At 46.2% G+C, this 21,199-nt stretch overlaps 1 protein-coding gene across 1 annotated transcript; it reads right to left on the reverse strand.

Annotated features, from left to right (window-relative positions):
• Window positions 1-706: 706 nt before the first annotated feature.
• Window positions 707-13,771, reverse strand: LOC112938689 (uncharacterized). The gene is made up of 3 exons (XM_066309781.1): window positions 13,666-13,771; window positions 11,757-13,254; window positions 707-738 (listed from the first exon to the last, which is right to left on the reverse strand). The coding sequence occupies exons 2-3, from the start codon at window positions 13,252-13,254 to the stop codon at window positions 707-709; spliced, it is 1,530 nt and encodes a 509-aa protein (XP_066165878.1). The 5' UTR covers window positions 13,666-13,771.
• Window positions 13,772-21,199: the final 7,428 nt, after the last annotated feature.

A 21,199-nucleotide genomic window follows, 5' to 3' on the forward strand; every position in this document is an offset into this window, starting at 1 on the left:
TGTGATGTGACGTAATGAACATGTGATGTGTGGACCTATTTAAACCTTCCCTTCTTTTCTTCTTGAAGTTTGTTCATATAATATTTATGATGTGCTTTCTTTCTATGCATATGTCACTCCTGCAGGATGGTGAAGGCAGTGGTGATGAAGATATCTCTGATGAAGATAGCAGTGATGATGAGATTGATCTTATCATTTATATTTTGAAGAAAAGAGAAATGGACAGGAGAAGAGCATGTATGCTTGCCACCATGATTGGTACGTATTACTTGGAACGTTACTCTAATAAGGCTCCAAGAAGGGTAGCACCTGAGTCTGGACATGATTGGGTTATGAGAACATTAGCTAATAGAACTGCTTGTTACAACATGTTTAGGATGCACAGGCCAGTTTTTGAGAGGTTACATTCTGTGCTTGTGGAATCATATCAGTTGAAGTCCACAAACAACATGGATTCCATGGAGTGTTTGGGTCTTTTTTTATGGATAGTAGGTGCTCCCCAATCAGTTAGGCAAGCCCAAGACAGATTTGTTAGGTCTCTTCAAACAGTACATAGTAAGTTCAATGCAGTTTTGACCGCTCTACTGAAACTTGCACAAGATATCATTAGGCCAAAAGATCCCTTATTCACAACAGTCCATAAGAAATTGCTTTCTCCTCAGTACACACCATATTTGGATAATTGCATTGGAGCAATAGATGGTACTCACATCCAAGTTGTGGTGCCAAATTCAGCTGCTGTTCAACATAGGAATAGACATCAGGAGAAGAGTCAGAATGTTATGTGTGTCTGTGACTTCGATATGAGATTTACTTTCGTGCTTGCTGGGTGGCCTGGTTCGGTTCATGACATGAGGGTATTCAATGATGCACAAACTAGATTTAGTGCCAAGTTTCCAAAGCCACCTCTAGGAAAGTTTTATCTCGTAGACTCGGGATACCCAAATAGGCCGGGTTATCTAGCACCATACAAGGGTATAACATATCATTTCCACGAGTACAACGAAAGCACATTGCCAAGGGGAAGAAGGGAGCACTTTAATTACTGCCATTCTTCGTGTCGGAATGTCATTGAGAGGTCATTTGGGGTCTTGAAGAACAAGTGGAGGATTTTGTTTAGTTTACCAAGCTACTCGCAGGAAAAGCAAAGCAGAATTATCCATGCATGCATAGCACTTCATAATTTCATTAGAGACAGTCAAATGGCTGATACAGAGTTCGACAATTGTGACCATGATGAAAATTATGATCCATTGGGTGGAACCTCTTCTCCATCTAGCGAACCAACAAACGAATTGGACTCGCGTGTCATGAACCAATTTCGGGACTGGATTGCCGATGGATTGTGGTATTTGAAAGGAATGTAATGAATGGTTCAATTTTTCTTGTGAATTGTATTTGGTTTAACTTGTCAATTGAACCATGAGTGCTTGTAATTTCTAACATTGAAACTTCTGTGATGTATTTGAACAACTTGAGATGTATATGAGCTTCTTTGAATTTCTGTGATTGGGCTGTGACATTGATGATGAAATTTCTGTGAATGTAATGAAATTAAGTGTTGGTGAAGAAGACGAGGGCGCACAGGGAATACATATATACCCCCGATCTTTAGTCCCGGTTATTCTCAACAACCGGGAGTAAAGATATTTTCTTTACTCCCGGTTGTTTTACAACCGGGAGTAAAGATATCAGTAGTCCCGGTTGTTGAAAACAACCGGGAGTAAAGAAAATATCTTTACTCCCGGTTGTTGAGAACAACCGGGACTAAAGATTATCTTTACTCCCGGTTGTTGAGAACAACCGGGAGTAAATGCCACATGCATGATTTAAACCTTTTAAAAATTCGAATAGTCCTATATATAAGTAGCATATGAAAGATAGTAAATTAAATTGTGAAAAACTCTAATATATGAATGATAGTTTTAAATATATATTAAATTTAATACTTTTAAAAATTCTCCAGTCAATTATAATTAGCATATGAATGATAGTAAATTAAATGTTAAAAAACTGTAATTAACATATGAAATTGCCACTTGCGTGGTTTAAAACTTTTAAAAATCCTCTAGTCAATTATAATTAGCATATGCATGCTAGTAAATTAAATGTTAAAAACTCTAATTAACATACATATGAAATTGCCACCTGTGTGATTTAAAACTTTTAAAAATTGTAAGTATCACATATAACTAGCATATACATGATTTAAACTTGTTGAAACCTCTAATAATCGTGCGTAATTAACATATGCCATACATCAATTGATTTATATGGATAATCAATACATCCAAAATAGTTTACATCGTGTACACAATAATTACGGCATTACATCGGCGGTGACGGTTGACCGCACGTACTTTCTCCTCACTATTGTTCCCTCCTTGTGATCGCTGCGTGAGTAAGGGGTGTCTTCATTTGATAGGAGGATGCTAGGGTCAATCGTCACCGTGAAAGGGGGTTGCCCATCCAACTGATCGTAATCCTCGTCAGTCTTGTCCTCAACTCCGACGATTTTTCTTTTGCCTGAGAGAACCACTTGACGCTTAGGCTCATCAGGCCCTCTGCCCTTCTTTCCTTTGCTAGACATGTCCTTCACGAAAAAGACTTGCTTTACATCATTGGCAAGGACAAAAGGTTCGTCCGAGTATCCAACCTTGTTAAGATCAACAGTTGTCATCCCACTGTCATCAATCATTACGCCTCCACCAGTCAACCTAACCCATTGGCACCGGAACAGAGGAACCTTGAGAGGACCATAGTCAAGTTCCCATATGTCCTCGATGGCACCGTAATACGTGGCAGTTGTTCCATCGTGTCCCATGGCATCGACACGAACAGCGCTGTTTTGGTTCGTGCTCTTCATGTCTTGGGCTCTCGTGTAGAATGTGTACCCATTGATCTCATATCCCTGGAATGTCGCTGTGGAGATTATGGGTACCCCGTATCCACACGGCATGGTTATCCGACTAGTAATAGGGGATAACATATATGTATGGAATATGTAACAGATCATGACTTGGGTATTACGTTTCCCTGTATATTATGGAACGGCCTAAAGTCCTGGTTTGATAAGATTGTAAAGTAGATTTAGGAAACCGATACCGTATTGGTTAAGGTTTCTATCTTGTAACCCTGCCCCCCAACCTATATAAGGCGGGCAGGGAGCCCCCTCTAGGGGCATGAGACAACCTGATCGTCAGATCAATACACACTCGGCGGATTCAAATCCCCAAACAGGAGTAGGGTATTACCTCTCATTGAGAGGGCCTGAACCTATCTAAATCCTTTGTCTCCGCATCCATCCACTTTTAGGTCTCGTGCGCTACCCCCTTTTATTATTGCCGAAATCATGTTTCGACAGTTGGCGCGCCAGGTAGGGGTTGCGTCGAGTTTTCCGTCGAGAAGTGCGATGGAACTTTGTGCCGGCATCTTTGGCCGTGATCTTCTCAACAAAAGGGCAGGGTCTTCGTCGCCAAAAATTCTATCTGGATCTGGTCAATCAACCAGGAGATTAATCACCGATCGAATCGATCTACAACCAGCTTGTTATCGTCAATTTTACCTCTGTCAGTGAGATCAAATCCGTCGCTACAATGCTGCCATGTCTGTTGGTCCGTCGGTTTCGTCACCAGGGCATGATTTGAAGCAATCAGCAAGCAGCCGCCGCCGAAATCATGCGAAGATCACCGTCGGTTGAGCCTGTACATCACCAAGTCAATACTACTCGGATACGTACGGCAAGACACAAAGTCCAGGATACAAATTAAATATACCTGGTCAAATCTGTGGTCAAGGAAATTAATCCATACACAAATCAGCTATTACATGCACAAAGTGGTCTCCAAACTAATCCATGCATGTGCTACCGACGATTACATGTCTACACGGCTGCATGCTACGGTTCATCCATTGACAGGCCTTGAATCAAAATTGGATCACAAACCAGGTTTATCGTTCTAAATTTTCTTATATAAATTAGAATTAATTCACAGATCACTAATTATTATTTGATCACTAATTATGCCGCCGCTGTTGGGCGTCTACGACTTCACCGCCGGCCTGCCTCCGTCGCCGCCGAGTGGTGCCTCCGCCTACACGGCTGGCCTATTATGCCGCCGCTGTTGGGCGTCTACGACTTCACCGCCGGCCTGCCTCCGTCGCCGCCGAGTGGTGCCTCCGCCTACACGGCTGGCCTGTTATGCCGCCGCTGTTGGGCGTCTACGACTTCACCGCCGGCCTGCCTCCGTCGCCGCCGAGTGGTGCCTCCGCCTACACGGCTGGCCTCTTATGCCGCCGCTGTTGGGCGTCTACGACTTCACCGCCGGCCTGCCTCCGTCGCCGCCGAGTGGTGCCTCCGCCTACACGGCTGGCCTGTTATGCCGCCGCTGTTGGGCGTCTACGACTTCACCGCCGGCGTCGCCGCCGAGTGGTGCCTCCGCCTACACGGCTGGCCTATTATGCCGCCGCTGTTGGGCGTCTACGACTTCACCGCCGGCCTGCCTCCGTCGCCGCCGAGTGGTGCCTCCGCCTACACGGCTGGCCTATTATGCCGCCGCTGTTGGGCGTCTACGACTTCACCGCCGGCCTGCCTCCGTCGCCGCCGAGTGGTGCCTCCGCCTACACGGCTGGCCTATTATGCCGCCGCTGTTGGGCGTCTACGACTTCACCGCCGGCCTGCCTCCGTCGCCGCCGAGTGGTGCCTCCGCCTACACGGCTGGCCTGTTATGCCGCCGCTGTTGGGCGTCTACGACTTCACCGCCGGCCTGCCTCCGTCGCCGCCGAGTGGTGCCTCCGCCTACACGGCTGGCCTGTTATGCCGCCGCTGTTGGGCGTATACGACTTCACCGCCGGCCTGCCTCCGTCGCCGCCGAGTGGTGCCTCCGCCTACACGGCTGGCCTGTTATGCCGCCGCTGTTGGGCGTCTACGACTTCACCGCCGGCCCGCCTCCGTCGCCGCCGAGTGGTGCCTCCGCCTACACGGCTGGCCTGTTATGCCGCCGCTGTTGGGCGTCTACGACTTCACCGCCGGCCCGCCTCCGTCGCCGCCGAGTGGTCCCTCCGCCTACACGGCTGGCCTATTATGCCGCCGCTGTTGGGCGTCTACGACTTCACCGCCGGCCCGCCTCCGTCGCCGCCGAGTGGTAACTCCGCCTACACGGCTGGCCTATTATGCCGCCGCTGTTGGGCGTCTACGACTTCACCGCCGGCCTGCCTCCGTCGCCGCCGAGTGGTACCTCCGCCTACACGGCTGGCCTATTATGCCGCCGCTGTTGGGCGTCTACGACTTCACCGCCGGCGTGCCTCCGTCGCCGCCGAGTGGTGCCTCCGCCTACACGGCTGGCCTATTATGCCGCCGCTGTTGGGCGTCTACTACTTCACCGCCGGCCTGCCTCCGTCGCCGCCGAGTGGTGCCTCCGCCTACACGGCTGGCCTATTATGCCGCCGCTGTTGGGCGTCTACGACTTCACCGCCGGCCTGCCTCCGTCGCCGCCGAGTGGTGTCCTCGCCTATACGGTTGGTTGGTCACACCACCGTTCATGGGTGTCCACGTCTTTGCCGACCGGCTGGCCTCTGCCGCCACTGACTGGTGTTTTTGCCTATACGGTTGGCGGACTCCGCCGCTGTTAATGGGCTTCATCACCTACACCACTAGCTTGGTTCCACTGGTGCCGACTGGTGTTTTTGTCACCATTGATGGACTGCTTTATTCCCACATCGGCTACTTCTGCTGTCATCGAGGGAATACGACAAAGCTAAGTCATCATTTATTTTATTCTTTATATGATATTTTGTCTTTTCCTTTGCCTCACTACATCAACTGGTTCGCCGTTGACTAGTGAGTCGGGGGCTATAGATGTTATATCGTATTTTTTAAACAATTTTCATAATATTTATCTTGATTGCTTGTGACATAATCTGAGTACAAAAGTACCTATCGAGTTACGGAGTTCTATCTTCCTATGCTTTCCGTTTGGTTTGCTAACGGATGGTTGCCTTTGGGCCGATTCCTAGCACCCGGGGGCTCGTTGGATGGACCGAGTAACGCAAGGTGCTAAGTATTATTCGGAATAAATCAAAAGCATAGAGATGAGATAAATTTATTTTCTGCTCTTAATAATTGCAAAAGTACCCGAGTAGTAAACTCTGATCCGTGAAACTTTGTTCCATTAATGACGAACTCATGTCACTCATATGCATGTTTGGGAAGTGCTTAGGCCGACTCCCAGTGCTTGGTGGCTATGATTAGTCGGGCAGAGTGTTTAAACGTAAGGAGTCATCTGCTCGGGGAAATCAAAATTGACAAGAGGAGAAATACATATTTATAAATATTTTAAAATACTTGATTTTTTCTCGAGTATTATATTTATATCAGATACTACTCATCCTATATGTTTGTTCTGCAGGATCCAGATCCAGATATGCATAAAAGGGATTCATGGCTTTAAGCTTATCTCTTACGCTCCAGGAATGGATCAGTCAGAACATTACCACCGGCTCGCTTCGACCGTCGCCGACTGGTGTTTCCGCCTACACGGCTGGCCTTTATGCCGCCGTTGTTGGGCGTCTACGTCTTCACCGACCGGCCGCCTCGTCCGCCGCCGACTGGTGCTTCCGCCTGCACGGCTGGCCTTTATGCCGCCGTTGTTGGGCGTCTACGTCTTCACCGACCGGCTTGCCTTCGCCGCCGCCGACTGGTGTTTCCGCCTGTACGGCTGGCCTTTATGCCGCCATTGTTGGGCGTTTACGTCTTCACCGACCGGCTTGCCTTCGCCGCCGCCGACTGGTGTTTCCGCCTGCACGGCTGGCCTATTATGCCGCCGTTGTTGGGCGTCTACGTCTTCACCGACCGGCCGCCTCGTCCGCCGCCGACTGGTGCTTCCGCCTGCACGGCTGACTTATTTTGCTGCCGTTGTTGGGCGTCTACGTCTTCACCGACCGGCCGCCTCGTCCGCCGCCGACTGGTGTTTCCGCCTGCACGGCTGGCCTTTATGCCGCCGTTGTTGGGCGTCTATGTCTTCACCGACCGGCCGCCTCGTCCGCCGCCGACTGGTGTTTCCGCCTGCACGGCTGGCCTTTATGCCGCCGTTGTTGGGCGTCTACGTCTTCACCGACCGGCCGCCTCGTCCGCCGCCGACTGGTGTTTCCGCCTGCACGGCTGGCCTATTTTGCTGCCGTTGTTGGGCGTCTACGTCTTCACCGACCGGCCGCCTCGTCCGCCGCCGACTGGTGTTTCCGCCTGCACGGCTGGCCTTTATGCCGCCGTTGTTGGGCGTCTATGTCTTCACCGACCGGCCGCCTCGTCCGCCGCCGACTGGTGTTTCCGCCTGCACGGCTAGCCTATTATGCTGCCGTTGTTGGGCGTCTACGTCTTCACCGACCGGCCGCCTCGTCCGCCGCCGACTGGTGTTTCCGCCTGCACGGCTGGCCTATTATGCTGCCGTTGTTGGGCGTCTACGTCTTCACCGACCGGCCGCCGCATCCGCCGCTGACTGGTGTCACCGCCTGCACGGCTGGCCTGTTATAGCGCCAACTCATGCTATCTTCTTCACGGCTGGTTACATCGCTGTCACTACTAATAGGCATCAGTATCTTCAACACAAGCTGCCTACGTTTGCCATGGCTGCCGACTGGTTTCTGCACTTCCATGGCTGCATGATTCTACCACTACTGATGGACATCATCGTCTTCCGTCGCCGACTGGTTATGCCGCCGCCAACTGGTGCTTTTATCTTCACAACTGCGCGTCTTCACTACCGGTTCACTTCATCACGGCAACATAACTTTGTCATCATGGTGGAGCGACTTCATCTTTATTATCTTCGGATTTCTACTTGGACATCTTCAACACATATCTTCAATCAAGCAATAACTATTCGACGACAAGAAGCTATAGTTCTCGACTCTATGTTCAGTTGTTTCCCAACTAATCAAAGAGTCGGGGGCTACACAAATACAAGGCTCAAAATTTGACAAATTTTATGTCAAGCTGAAGAAATCAATTCATCAACCAACGAGTCAACTCCAGGAGTCATTATCTTCATCTTTGATTCGGAGCAGACATTCTACTTCAACAACTTCAAATATTTCGGTTTAGACGAGTTGGGCAACAACATCAACTCTCCTCCAAGTGAAGCATCTACAACAGTTATAACATTAATTTGATGGATTATTGCCACTGACATCATCACCAGCACCTCTGCTTCATCGACCCTGACATCTCTGCTGTTGCTAATGGATGATTATGTTTTCGCCGACTTATTATTTCACCTTCACGGTTGACCTACTATGCAAATGCTGATGAGCGTCTTTGTCATTATCATTGGTTGCGACACTGCTATTGACTGGATCGCCGACATCGTCATCTTCATCATGTCAGTTGCGTTTGTCGTCGCCGACTATTTTCTTCATCTTCATGATTAGTGGATTTCGCCATTGCTGTTGGTGTGCGTCTACGTCTTCATTGTCGGCTTGTTATCATCGTCACCGACTGCTGGCTCGTCTATCACCGACTGATTATTTCACCACCATGGCTACACAATTCTGTCGCTGTTGCTGGACGCCTTCATCTTTACTGTTGGCTAACTTGTTTGCTGCCGACTGGTTTCTTCGCCTCTATGACTATGCGACTTCATTACTTTTGATTGGTATCACTATCTCCACTACCACCAATATTTTTGCCACCTCTGGTGGGCAATATTATCTCTATGTTGGTCGTCTTGTCTCTATGCCAAATGCGTCAGCTACCATCAATGGACAATTGTGACTACGACAGAAGGACAAGCTATATGCTCAGGGGCTTATTAGCTCAAACACAAGTATCATACCTTCAATTTGGACTTGCTCTGGATATATGCAATATGAATTCGTGATCATGGGTCTATTTTCTATGCTCAAAGACTGGACTATTTATTATTCCCCGTAAGGGTTATCAACTGAATACTTGCGCCAGTCGGGATTCAATTGTTACATCTATTTTGGAGTATCCCAGAAGGGATAATCATTCAGATCAGAAGCTATTCATATGAGCTACATTTGGTCTATAATACCTGGAAGATCTATTACTCGGGAGCATGTTACATGCGTCATCCTTTAAAGGGTGTCGAAGGCATATTTTTTGGCCTAGGCCTAATATGTCTGCAGCCCATATTTTCAGGTGTGGCCTGTCACGTTCTTTTAGGGACTTAGGCACTTTTTGCTTAGGCCAAAGTGCGCGTGATCAAGTGCCCAATACCTTAAAATCCTTTTATACCACAGTTACTTAACTTTTTAGGAGTTGGTATAATGCATCTTAAAAGGTGTCAAACAGTAAAGCTTTATATAGCTGTCCCGCTGACTTTTTTTATATAAATCAAGGTGCTGTTTGGGTTTTTAAGCAATTGATTGGATATAATATCACTGCTTTTCGCCACGTAAGTGTGCATTTTTATTGACCAATATTATGGCTTAGGCTGATTATATATTGTGGTCATTTTCTAGGCGGTTGGTAAATCCTTTATGAGTTTATTTACTCGGATTTTACACCACATATGCCATATATTTCCAGGTGTGGTGAAACCATGTGTCTTTTAGGGACTAAAGCACGTCTGTTAAAGCAGTGTGCGCATGGCGTATGCCCAATACTTTGGAAATTTCTTTATTCACAACATACAAGCTTCTTTATAGCTATTTTGCTATGTGAATTTTCAATGATGTAGCCAACTTTAGGTTACACTCATCATATTTTACAAAGCAGTCGGTATATCACTTGGATCATATTATTCAGGGATTCACACCGCATATGCTACATATTAATATTAAGTCGCTTGGTTGACTACAATTATCAAAACCACTCGGTTGGTTAGATTATTTATTCCTTGACTATATGTTTGGTTGGTTCAATTAACCACATAGTCGGGGGCTACACCTATTAGGTGCATCTATTCGATATACCTGACTTTATTTTTCAGCCCTCCACAGTCTTCAGATTTGGTAAAAGTACTCGGGAGACCATGGCGAAGATGATTGAAGCACTCGGCTTTGGAGTAATCTAGTTCGAGAGAAGATTATATTTTCGACTGTGAAGGTTTCAGGGGCTACTGTGGAGATTATGGGTACCCCGTATCCACACGGCATGGTTATCCGACTAGTAATAGGGGATAACATATATGTATGGAATATGTAACAGATCATGACTTGGGTATTACGTTTCCCTGTATATTATGGAACGGCCTAAAGTCCTGGTTTGATAAGATTGTAAAGTAGATTTAGGAAACCGATACCGTATTGGTTAAGGTTTCTATCTTGTAACCCTGCCCCCCAACCTATATAAGGCGGGCAGGGAGCCCCCTCTAGGGGCATGAGACAACCTGATCGTCAGATCAATACACACTCGGCGGATTCAAATCCCCAAACAGGAGTAGGGTATTACCTCTCATTGAGAGGGCCTGAACCTGTCTAAATCCTTTGTCTCCGCATCCATCCACTTTTAGGTCTCGTGCGCTACCCCCTTTTATTATTGCCGAAATCATGTTTCGACAGTCGCGATCGACCCAGACGGTCCCCTCGCCAGGAAGGCAAGTTGTTGGTTGATCGACTCGTTACCCATGAGATGTTGTCGTAGCCACGCGGGGAAAGTATCAATGTGATGCCGTGTAATCCATGCATCGGACTTACCGATGTTCCTGGCGCGAACTAGAGCCAAGTGCTCCTCGATGTAAGGAGCTACCAATGAAGAGTGTTGCAGAACAGTGAAATGGGCTTTACGGAATAAATTGTTGTCTACCGTCATAATTGCTTTCCTTCCGAGAGTTCCCTTTCCCCGTAGTCTCCCTTCATGGCGTGATTCAGGTACCCCGATTGGGCGAAGGTCTTCGATAAATTCTACGCAAAATTCGATGACCTCCTCTGTTCCATAACCCTTGGCGATGCTTGCCTCTGGACGAGCACGGTTACGAACATACTTCTTCAGAACGCCCATGTACCTCTCGAAAGGAAACATGTTGTGTAGGTACATAGGACCGAGAATACGGATCTCTTTCACAAGGTGACAAAGCAGATGCGTCATTATATTGAAAATGAAGGTGGAAATATCAACTCAAAACTGACGAGACATTGCACCACTTCATTCTGAAGGGCATCTAATCTATCCGGATCGATGACCTTATGCGAAATTGCGTTCATGAATGCACATTGCTTTGTTATTGTTGCCCGGACATTGTCTGGAAGGATACCCCTTATTACAACTGGTAGCAGTTGTGTCATCAACACGTGACAGTCATGACTCTTTAGGTTTGTGAACTTCTTCTCCTTCGTGCTTATTATTCGCTTGATATTCGTGGAGTATCCAGACGGTACCTTTATGCTCTCCAAGCATTCAAACATACTTTCCTTCTCTGCCTTGCTAAGAGTGTAGCTGGCTGGACTCAAGTAATGGCTTCCTTTCTCCTTTGGTTCCGGGTGAAGGTCGCCGCGTTGTTCCATATGCTTCAGATCATTACGTGCTTCCAGTGTATCTTTCGACTTTCCGTATACACCTAGGAAGCCAAGAAGGTTTACGCAAAGGTTCTTAGTGAGGTGCATCACGTCGATTGCGTGGCGTACGTCCAAGAATTCCCAATATGGTAACTCCCAAAATATAGAGTTCTTTTTCCACATCGCCGCGTGACCATCTTCGCTCTCTATATGCTGGCTTCCAGGCCCCTTTCCAAACACTACTTTAAGATCTTTAACCATAGCAAACACTGTTTTCCCGCTGCGATGTTTAGGCTTCGTACGGTGGTCGACCTTATGTTCGAAGTGCTTGCCTTTCTTCCGTACCGGGTGGTTTGCTGCAAAGAATCGACGGTGACCCATGTATACAACCTTCCTACAGTGCTTAAGATACGTACTTTCTGTTTCCTCCATACAGTGAGTGCAAGCCTTGTACCCCTTGTTGGACTGTCCGGATAGGTTGCTAAGTGCAGGCCAATCGTTGATGGTTACGAACAGCAGCGCTCGTAGGTTAAACTCCTCCTGTTTGTCCTCGTCCCACACGGGGACACCTTCCTTCTTCCACAACTGTTTAAGATCTTCGACCAGTGATCTTAGGTACACGTCGATGTCGTTACCAGGTTGCTTGGGGCCTTGAATAATAATCGGCATCATTATGTACTTCCTCTTCATGCATAGCCAGGGGGGGAGGTTGTAGATACACATCGTAACGGGCCAAGTGCTATGGCCGCTGCTCATCTCTCCAAAAGGATTCATGCCATCCGTACTCAAACCAAACCGTATGTTTCGTGCGTCCTTTCCAAATTCTTTAAATTTTCTGTCGATGTTTCGCCACTGCGAACCATCGGCGGGGTGTCTCAGCATCCCGTCCTGTTGACGCTCTTCAGCGTGCCATCGCAACATTCTAGCATTCCCCTTGTTCCTGAACAAACGCCTTAGCCGTGGTATTATAGGGAAATACCACATCACCTTAGCAGGAATTCTCTTCTTTGTTAGCTGCCCGTCAACTTCTCCTGGATCGTCCCGTCTAATCTTGTATCGTAGTGCTTTGCAAACAGGGCATGCTTCTAGGTCTTCATACTCCTCACCGCGATATAGGATACAATCGTTCGGACATGCGTGAATCTTATGAACTTCCAGTCCTAACGGGCAGACTATCTTCTTAACCTCGTACGTTGTCTCGGGCAATTTGTTTCCCCACGGAAGAATGTTCTTGACGAGTTTCAATAAATCGCCAAATGCCTTGTCACTAACCCCATTTTTTGCCTTCCATTGCAACAACTCCAGAGTGGTATCCAACTTTTTGTGCCCCTGCTCGCAACCTGGGTACAACGAAGTTCTGTGGTCCTCCAACATCTTGTCCAATTTATGGGCCTCCTTTTCACTTTCGCAGTCCTCCCTGGCGTCCTGCAACATCTGAACAAGATCATCTGCAACGTCGTTACCATCAGCAGCTATTTCCTCCTCGCCCGTTTGATTTCCTTCAAATCCAACAAACTGAGCAAAGTCCGGAATATTGTCGTCTTCCACTTCATCTTCTTCCATTTCAACACCTTGCTCTCCGTGGGATGTCCAACAATTATAGCTTGGCATGAACCCCGACTCAAACAAGTGGAAATGAATAGTCCTGGATGCAGAATACTCCTTCTGATTCTTACACTTATTGCATGGACAACAAATAAAACCCCTTTTCCTGTTAGCTTCGGCCACTCTCAAAAAATAGTGCACGCCGTCAATAAACTCTTTGGACCGCCGGTCAGCGTACATCCATTGCCGATCCATCTACATGAGTCAAAAAAACCGTACACAAATAATTATTCTTACAATAATGACAGTCATACAATAATTATAAGATATCTTTATTCATACAAAAATCATAAAATATTACACCAAATAATTCTTAAAAACTATTTGTAAAGTTTTAAACTAATTTTTATGTGTTTTACTTCTTTTAATTTTCATTTTAGTTTGTTTTCTATTATTTAATATTAACTTTCACTAGAGTTTTCCTTCTCAACTATTTTATAAAAACTTGTTTAGCAAATGAACTAAATTTCTATATATTCTTTCTTCCCCACACACATTTTCTCTCTCATCAACTTACAACTAAATTTTGGAGACAAAAAAAGTGTGCAAAACATAGGTGCAAATGTAGTATGAAAAAAAAAAACATTGGAGGATGAAGTTGCAAACCTTTTAGGCACCTCCGATTTGTATGTAATCACCAAAATAAATTCAATAGAAATTTTGGCATGACCTCCCCTCTTTTTTGAAGAAATTTTGAAGCTTGCTCGGGCAGCTGGAGCAGGAAGAAGACATATATATAGGGGTGGGACTTTAGTCCCGGTTGGTAATACCAACCGGGGCTAAAGATCACCGGGATCTTTAGTCCCGGTTGGTATTAAGTTACGATCTTTAGTCCCGGTTGGTGTACCAACCGGGACTAAATATCCCGGGGGGGCCTAACAGGCCCTGACAGCATTCGAACCGGGATCTTTAGTCCCGGTTGGTAACACAAACCGGGACTAAAGATCAAATACGCCCGTTACCCTTTTGAACCGGGACTAAAGATCATCTTTAGCCCCGGTTTTTATTGCATCCGGGACTATTGTGGAAATCGGCCGACCGACGAAAGATGGTTTCTCCACCAGTGCTTGCACCATGACACGGTTCATCGTTGCCCAATTGAGTGCTGCAATCCTTCCAAGTTGATGTGGCTGAGTGGTTCCTAGTTGAAATTTTGGGGGTTTATGGTTGTACGCCTTTAAATACCATCCAATTATATACATGGCTGTCTGCATATGTCATTTGGGTGGTTTGTTTTGTTAAACAATATTATCGAGATACCAATAATAAAGAGCAAACTACCCATTGCATTCATAGTAGAATGTACTTTAACGCAGTAATTTTATTCAGCAAAGGGACTACTATTACGACCTTCCCTTAATCCTGAGGGAATATCGTAAATGATAGTTCTTTCATGTTTTATGTAACTGTGTATTTAGGACACAATCTGTAGTACATTATATTAGTTCTCAGCTAAAAAAATGTTGTGTATGTTAATGTTCATCTACTATGTTGTGTATTGGTATAATATAACATTGTCTTCCAAGAATTAATAGTAGAAAAACGTTATGGAATATTTGACAACCAAAACTATTTTCTGTACCGCTAGTATGATATCATCAATGACAGTATAACATCACAATAGAGTATAAAACAAGAAGAGTAAAATACACGACCGGTCCTTAAAGTTGAAGCGTGGTGTCACTTAGGTCCATGATCTTGGGAAATCAATATTAGGGTCCGTGATCTTGTTTAAGTGAATCATTGCAGTCCAAAGAACGTTTGACCGGGTTGACTGCCTTACATGGTGGTCTAGCGTGGCAACATATTTGTATTTTCGCCCCCCACATTTTTCTTCCCCACATCTGATCCAGCCCCTACTTCGTGTGGCGCGCAGCCATGCGGCCCGATGGTGCCGACGAACGCGCGCGCGGAGCGTGCGGTCGATCTTGGATCAATTTAAGAACTGCGTCGCGCCGGATGCTGACGACGTGAGGAGTGTGCTCCGCCGGGTAAGGGTCAGTAGCTGGTCGGATTACTTCGAGGAGATCACGTTCTTGGAGAGCGAGCTGTGTGCATGACTGAACACCGGCGACGAGAACAACAATGACGTTCTCGTCATGAACAGCTTAATGGTGTTTCTTGTGTACTGCCATGTCGTGTTGTTCAATCACATCTGCCGATGGGTACGACGACGACGCGGCAAGGGCCTCATCGAGGCCCGACTGCGAGAGGACGGCCACGGCGCCTGATGTCTGCTAGGCTTTCCTCGCCAGCAGCACGATGCTGTCCTGGGCGAGGTCGACGCGGTCGTTGGAGAGCAAGGTCGTGAGGGCTAACACGGCGCCCGCGGCGATGGCCGTGCTCTGGTTGGCCGCGCTCTGGAGCAGCCCGTACAGGATGACCATGGCGTTCTTCTGGCTGTGGGTGTGCGCCGTCCCAGATGAGCTGGACCAGCGTCTTGATCGCCTCCAGGATGCGTCCGAGTTATTCGATGAGAGGTAGAAGAGGATGGCCACCGCGTTGTGCTGCTCCTTGGCCTTGGCACCGACGCTGATCACGTCGATGACGAGGCCGACTTCTCCGACCTCCACGATGGTCATTTGGTTCCCATTTTTTTTAAAATAGTAATTAATAACCCAAAAATTAAATGATAGTAAATCAAAGGTTTAATTTACTCTTATAAAAATAAGGACGCTATGTACAACAGTGTCCATGGACGTTGTTCCCGAGAACGTCAACAGTGTACGTCCAGATCAGGACGCTGTTTGTAATGGCGTCCATCCCATTGGAGCCGAACCAGCCTACGGTAGGGAAGCCTCCACTCGCGTCGCGTCTCGCTGATTCTTGTCGGGTCGTCGTCCTCAACGCTGCTCGCCAAGGAAGGCCTCCGCTGCGTCTCGCTCGGTTAGCATAAGCGCCCTAAGCCGTCAGGTTAATACTTCATATCCGATCCTGCCGTCCGATATGATTCGACCTATGCATCCTAATTTTTTAGCGCACTTCTTCAAATTAAATGGCCAGCTCGATCCTGCAAATGGCTTCTCTTTTTTTTCCCTAACGAATCGCAGATGGCTACTCTTGGTTCGATACTAATAAGAAATACAAATTTGTACGTACATGTGTGCCTGCAACGAGCTGCTTCGTTTATTTATCCAGAATGTCCTATTGATTGCTCCGTAAAAGCTAGAAGACCTGGTTAATAATGTACTCAATGTTAGAGCAAACAGATCAAGGATGCAAGTAACGCTAATGCATGCTGCAGTGCTGCACATAACGGAGAATTGGGAACCCAAAAGTTGAAAACAGCGTCCCCTTCCGGACGTTCTCAAGAACAGCGTCCACGTCTGGACGCTCTGGTAGATAGCGTCGTTCTTACTTTTATAAATCCAGCCAGCGATTTACTAATTATTTAATTTATAGGATATTAGGCCCCCTTTGATTCAAAGGAAATTCATAGGAATTTTAGAGGATTTCATTCCTATAGAAATTTTTCCTACAAAGCCCTTTGAATCAAAGGAATGAATCCTATGGAATCCTATGAAATTCCTATGGAATGCCTCTTCCCATACAAGTTTTGAAGGAATTTTAACAAGAGGTAGAACCTCATGGAAGAAATTCTTTGATTCTTTATCTCTCCTCAAATTCCTGTGTTTTTTCTATGGTCCAATCAAACGGTCATTCCTATGTTTTTCATGTGTTTTGCAATCCTCTGTTTTACACTTACATTTCTGTCAGAATCCTATGTTTTTCCTATTCCTCTGTTTTTTTTAATTACTATACATAAAAAAAATCAGTATTTGGTTCATTCCCTCACTTTGCCATACCATGCTTTAGCTAGTCATGTCACTGTTTCTTATGTGTGTGTTTGTTTCGTTGCCACAATTGTATCCTGCAATACTTTCTTAGCCTTAGGTCCAACATGTCATACTTCCAGTTTTAGAGCTAACTATGCCACACCTATGGCCAACTATTTTCTACCCACACACTTTTGCTTCATGCCACAATATGCCTAACTATGCCACAATACTCCCAGTTGTGGCATCATTAGGCATCATCCAAACATCCCCTCATCCTTCCAAATTACTAGGGTCGTTCACTGCACTTGACTTGTTCTAATACCTTGGAATGCCATACAGTAGATACCTTTAGTTTTGGACTTGGAGGCATTGTGAACACAGGAGTAGCTCTTCCTCTTTCAAGCAGTAGTTGGTACTACTACACAAGTCGCACAGGGCACTGGTGGAGAAACCATCTTTCGTCGGTCGGCCGATTTCCACAGTAGTCCCGGATGCAATAAAAACCGGGGCTAAAGATGTTCTTTAGTCCCGGTTCAAAAGGGCAACGGGCATATTTGATCTTTAGTCCCGGTTTGTGTTACCAACCGGGACTAAAGATGATCTTTAGTCCCGGTTCGAATGCTGTCAGGGTCTGTCAGGCCCTCCCGGTATCTTTAGTCCCGGTTGATAACACCAACCGGGACTAAAGATGGTAACTTTAGTCCCGGTTGGTAATACCAACCGGGACTAAAGATCCCGGTGATCTTTAGCCCCGGTTGGTGCTACCAACCGGGACTAAAGTCCCACCCCTATATATATGTCTTCTTCCTCCTCCAGCTGCCCGAGCAAGCTTCAAAATTTCTTCAAAAAAGAGGGGAGGTCATGCCAAAATTTCTATTGAATTTATTTTGGTGATTACATACAAATCGGAGGTGCCTAAAAGGTTTGCAACTTCATCCTCCAATGTTTTTTTTGTCATACTACATTTGCACCTATGTTTTGTACACTTTTTTTGTCTCCAAAATGTAGTTGTAAGTTGATGAGAGAGAAAATGTGTGTGGGGAAGAAAGAATATATAGAAATTTAGTTCATTTGCTAAACAAGGTTTTATAAAATAGTTGAGAAGGAAAACTCTAGTGAAAGTTAATCTTAAATAATAGAAAACAAACTAAAATGAAAATTAAAAGAAGTAAAACACATTAAAATTAGTTTATTACTTAACAAATAGTTTTTAAGAATTATTTGGTGTAATATTTTATGATTTTTGTATGAATAAAGATATCTTATAATTATTGTATGACTGTCATTATTGTAAGAATAATTATTTGTGTACGGTTTTTTTGACTCATGTAGATGGATCGGCAATGGATGTACGCTGACCGGCGGTCGAAAGAGTTTATTGACGGCGTGCACTATTTTTTGAGAGTGGCCGAAGCTAACAGGAAAAGGGGTTTTATTTGTTGTCCATGCAATAAGTGTAAGAATCAGAAGGAGTATTCTGCATCCAGGACTATTCATTTCCACTTGTTTGAGTCGGGGTTCATGCCAAGCTATAATTGTTGGACATCCCACGGAGAGCAAGGTGTTGAAATGGAAGAAGATGAAGTGGAAGACGACAATATTCCGGACTTTGCTCAATTTGTTGGATTTGAAGGAAATCAAACGGGCGAGGAGGAAATAGCTGCTGATGGTAACGACGTTGCGGATGATCTTGGTCAAATGTTGCAGGACGCCAGGGAGGACTGCGAAAGTGAAAAGGAGGCCCATAAATTGGACAAGATGTTGGAGGACCACAGAACTTCGTTGTACCCAGGTTGCGAGCAGGGGCACAAAAAGTTGGATACCACTCTGGAGTTGTTGCAATGGAAGGCAAAAAATGGGGTTAGTGACAAGGCATTTGGCGATTTATTGAAACTCGTCAAGAACATTCTTCCGGGGGGAAACAAATTGCCCGAGACAACGTACGAGGCTAAGAAGATAGTCTGCCCGTTAGGACTGGAAGTTCATAAGATTCACGCATGTCCGAACGATTGTATCCTATATCGCGGTGAGGAGTACGAGAACCTAGAAGCATGCCCTGTTTGCAAAGCACTACGATACAAGATTAGACGGGACGATCCAGGAGAAGTTGACGGGCAGCTAACAAAGAAGAGAATTCCTGCTAAGGTGATGTGGTATTTCCCTATAATACCACGGCTAAGGCGTTTGTTCAGGAACAAGGGGAATGCTAGAATGTTGCGATGGCACGCTGAAGAGCGTCAACAGGACGGGATGCTGAGACACCCCGCCGATGGTTCGCAGTGGCGAAACATCGACAGAAAATTTAAAGAATTTGGAAAGGACGCACGAAACATACGGTTTGGTTTGAGTACGGATGGCATGAATCCTTTTGGAGAGATGAGCAGCGGCCATAGCACTTGGCCCGTTACGATGTGTATCTACAACCTCCCCCCCTGGCTATGCATGAAGAGGAAGTACATAATGATGCCGATTATTATTCAAGGCCCCAAGCAACCTGGTAACGACATCGACGTGTACCTAAGACCACTGGTCGAGGATCTTAAACAGTTGTGGAAGAAGGAAGGTGTCCCCGTGTGGGACGAGGACAAACAGGAGGAGTTTAACCTACGAGCGCTGCTGTTCGTAACCATCAACGATTGGCCTGCACTTAGCAACCTATCCGGACAGTCCAACAAGGGGTACAAGGCTTGCACTCACTGTATGGATGAAACAGAAAGTACGTATCTTAAGCACTGTAGGAAGGTTGTATACATGGGTCATCGTCGATTCCTTGCAGCAAACCACCCGGTACGGAAGAAAGGCAAGCACTTCGAACATAAGGCCGACCACCGTACGAAGCCTAAACATCGCAGCGGGAAAACAGTGTTTGCTATGGTTAAAGATCTTAAAGTAGTGTTCGGAAAGGGGCCTGGAAGCCAGCATATAGAGAGCGAAGATGGTCACGCGGCGATGTGGAAAAAGAACTCTATATTTTGGGAGTTACCATATTGGGAATTCTTGGACGTACGCCACGCAATCGACGTGATGCACCTCACTAAGAACCTTTGCGTAAACCTTCTTGGCTTCCTAGGTGTATACGGAAAGTCGAAAGATACACTGGAAGCACGTAATGATCTGAAGCATATGGAACAACGCGGCGACCTTCACCCGGAACCAAAGGAGAAAGGAAGCCATTACTTGAGTCCAGCCAGCTACACTCTTAGCAAGGCAGAGAAGGAAAGTATGTTTGAATGCTTGGAGAGCATAAAGGTACCGTCTGGATACTCCACGAATATCAAGCGAATAATAAGCACGAAGGAGAAGAAGTTCACAAACCTAAAGTCTCATGACTGTCACGTGTTGATGACACAACTGCTACCAGTTGTAATAAGGGGTATCCTTCCAGACAATGTCCGGGCAACAATAACAAAGCTATGTGCATTCATGAACGCAATTTCGCAGAAGGTCATCGATCCGGATAGATTAGATGCCCTTCAGAATGAAGTGGTGCAATGTCTCGTCAGTTTTGAGTTGATATTTCCACCTTCATTTTTCAATATAATGACACATCTGCTTTGTCACCTTGTGAAAGAGATCCGTATTCTCGGGCCTATGTACCTACACAACATGTTTCCTTTCGAGAGGTACATGGGCGTTCTGAAGAAGTATGTTCGTAACCGTGCTCGTCCAGAGGCAAGCATCGCCAAGGGTTATGGAACAGAGGAGGTCATCGAATTTTGCGTAGAATTTATCGAAGACCTTCGCCCAATCGGGGTACCGGAATCACGCCATGAAGGGAGACTACGGGGAAAGGGAACTCTCGGAAGGAAAGCAATTATGACGGTAGACAACAATTTATTCCGTAAAGCCCATTTCACTGTTCTGCAACACTCTTCATTGGTAGCTCCTTACATCGAGGAGCACTTGGCTCTAGTTCGCGCCAGGAACATCGGTAAGTCCGATGTATGGATTACACGGCATCACATTGATACTTTCCCCGCGTGGCTACGACAACATCTCATGGGTAACGAGTCGATCAACCAACAACTTGCCTTCCTGGCGAGGGGACCGTCTGGGTCGATCGCGACATTCCAGGGATATGAGATCAATGGGTACACATTCTACACGAGAGCCCAAGACATGAAGAGCACGAACCAAAACAGCGCTGTTCGTGTCGATGCCATGGGACACGATGGAACAACTGCCACGTATTACGGTGCCATCGAGGACATATGGGAACTTGACTATGGTCCTCTCAAGGTTCCTCTGTTCCGGTGCCAATGGGTTAGGTTGACTGGTGGAGGCGTAATGATTGATGACAGTGGGATGACAACTGTTGACCTTAACAAGGTTGGATACTCGGACGAACCTTTTGTCCTTGC

Source organism: Oryza sativa, chromosome 4 (assembly GCF_034140825.1).
Source record: "Oryza sativa Japonica Group chromosome 4, ASM3414082v1".
NCBI classification, from domain to species: Eukaryota; Viridiplantae; Streptophyta; class Magnoliopsida; order Poales; family Poaceae; genus Oryza; species Oryza sativa.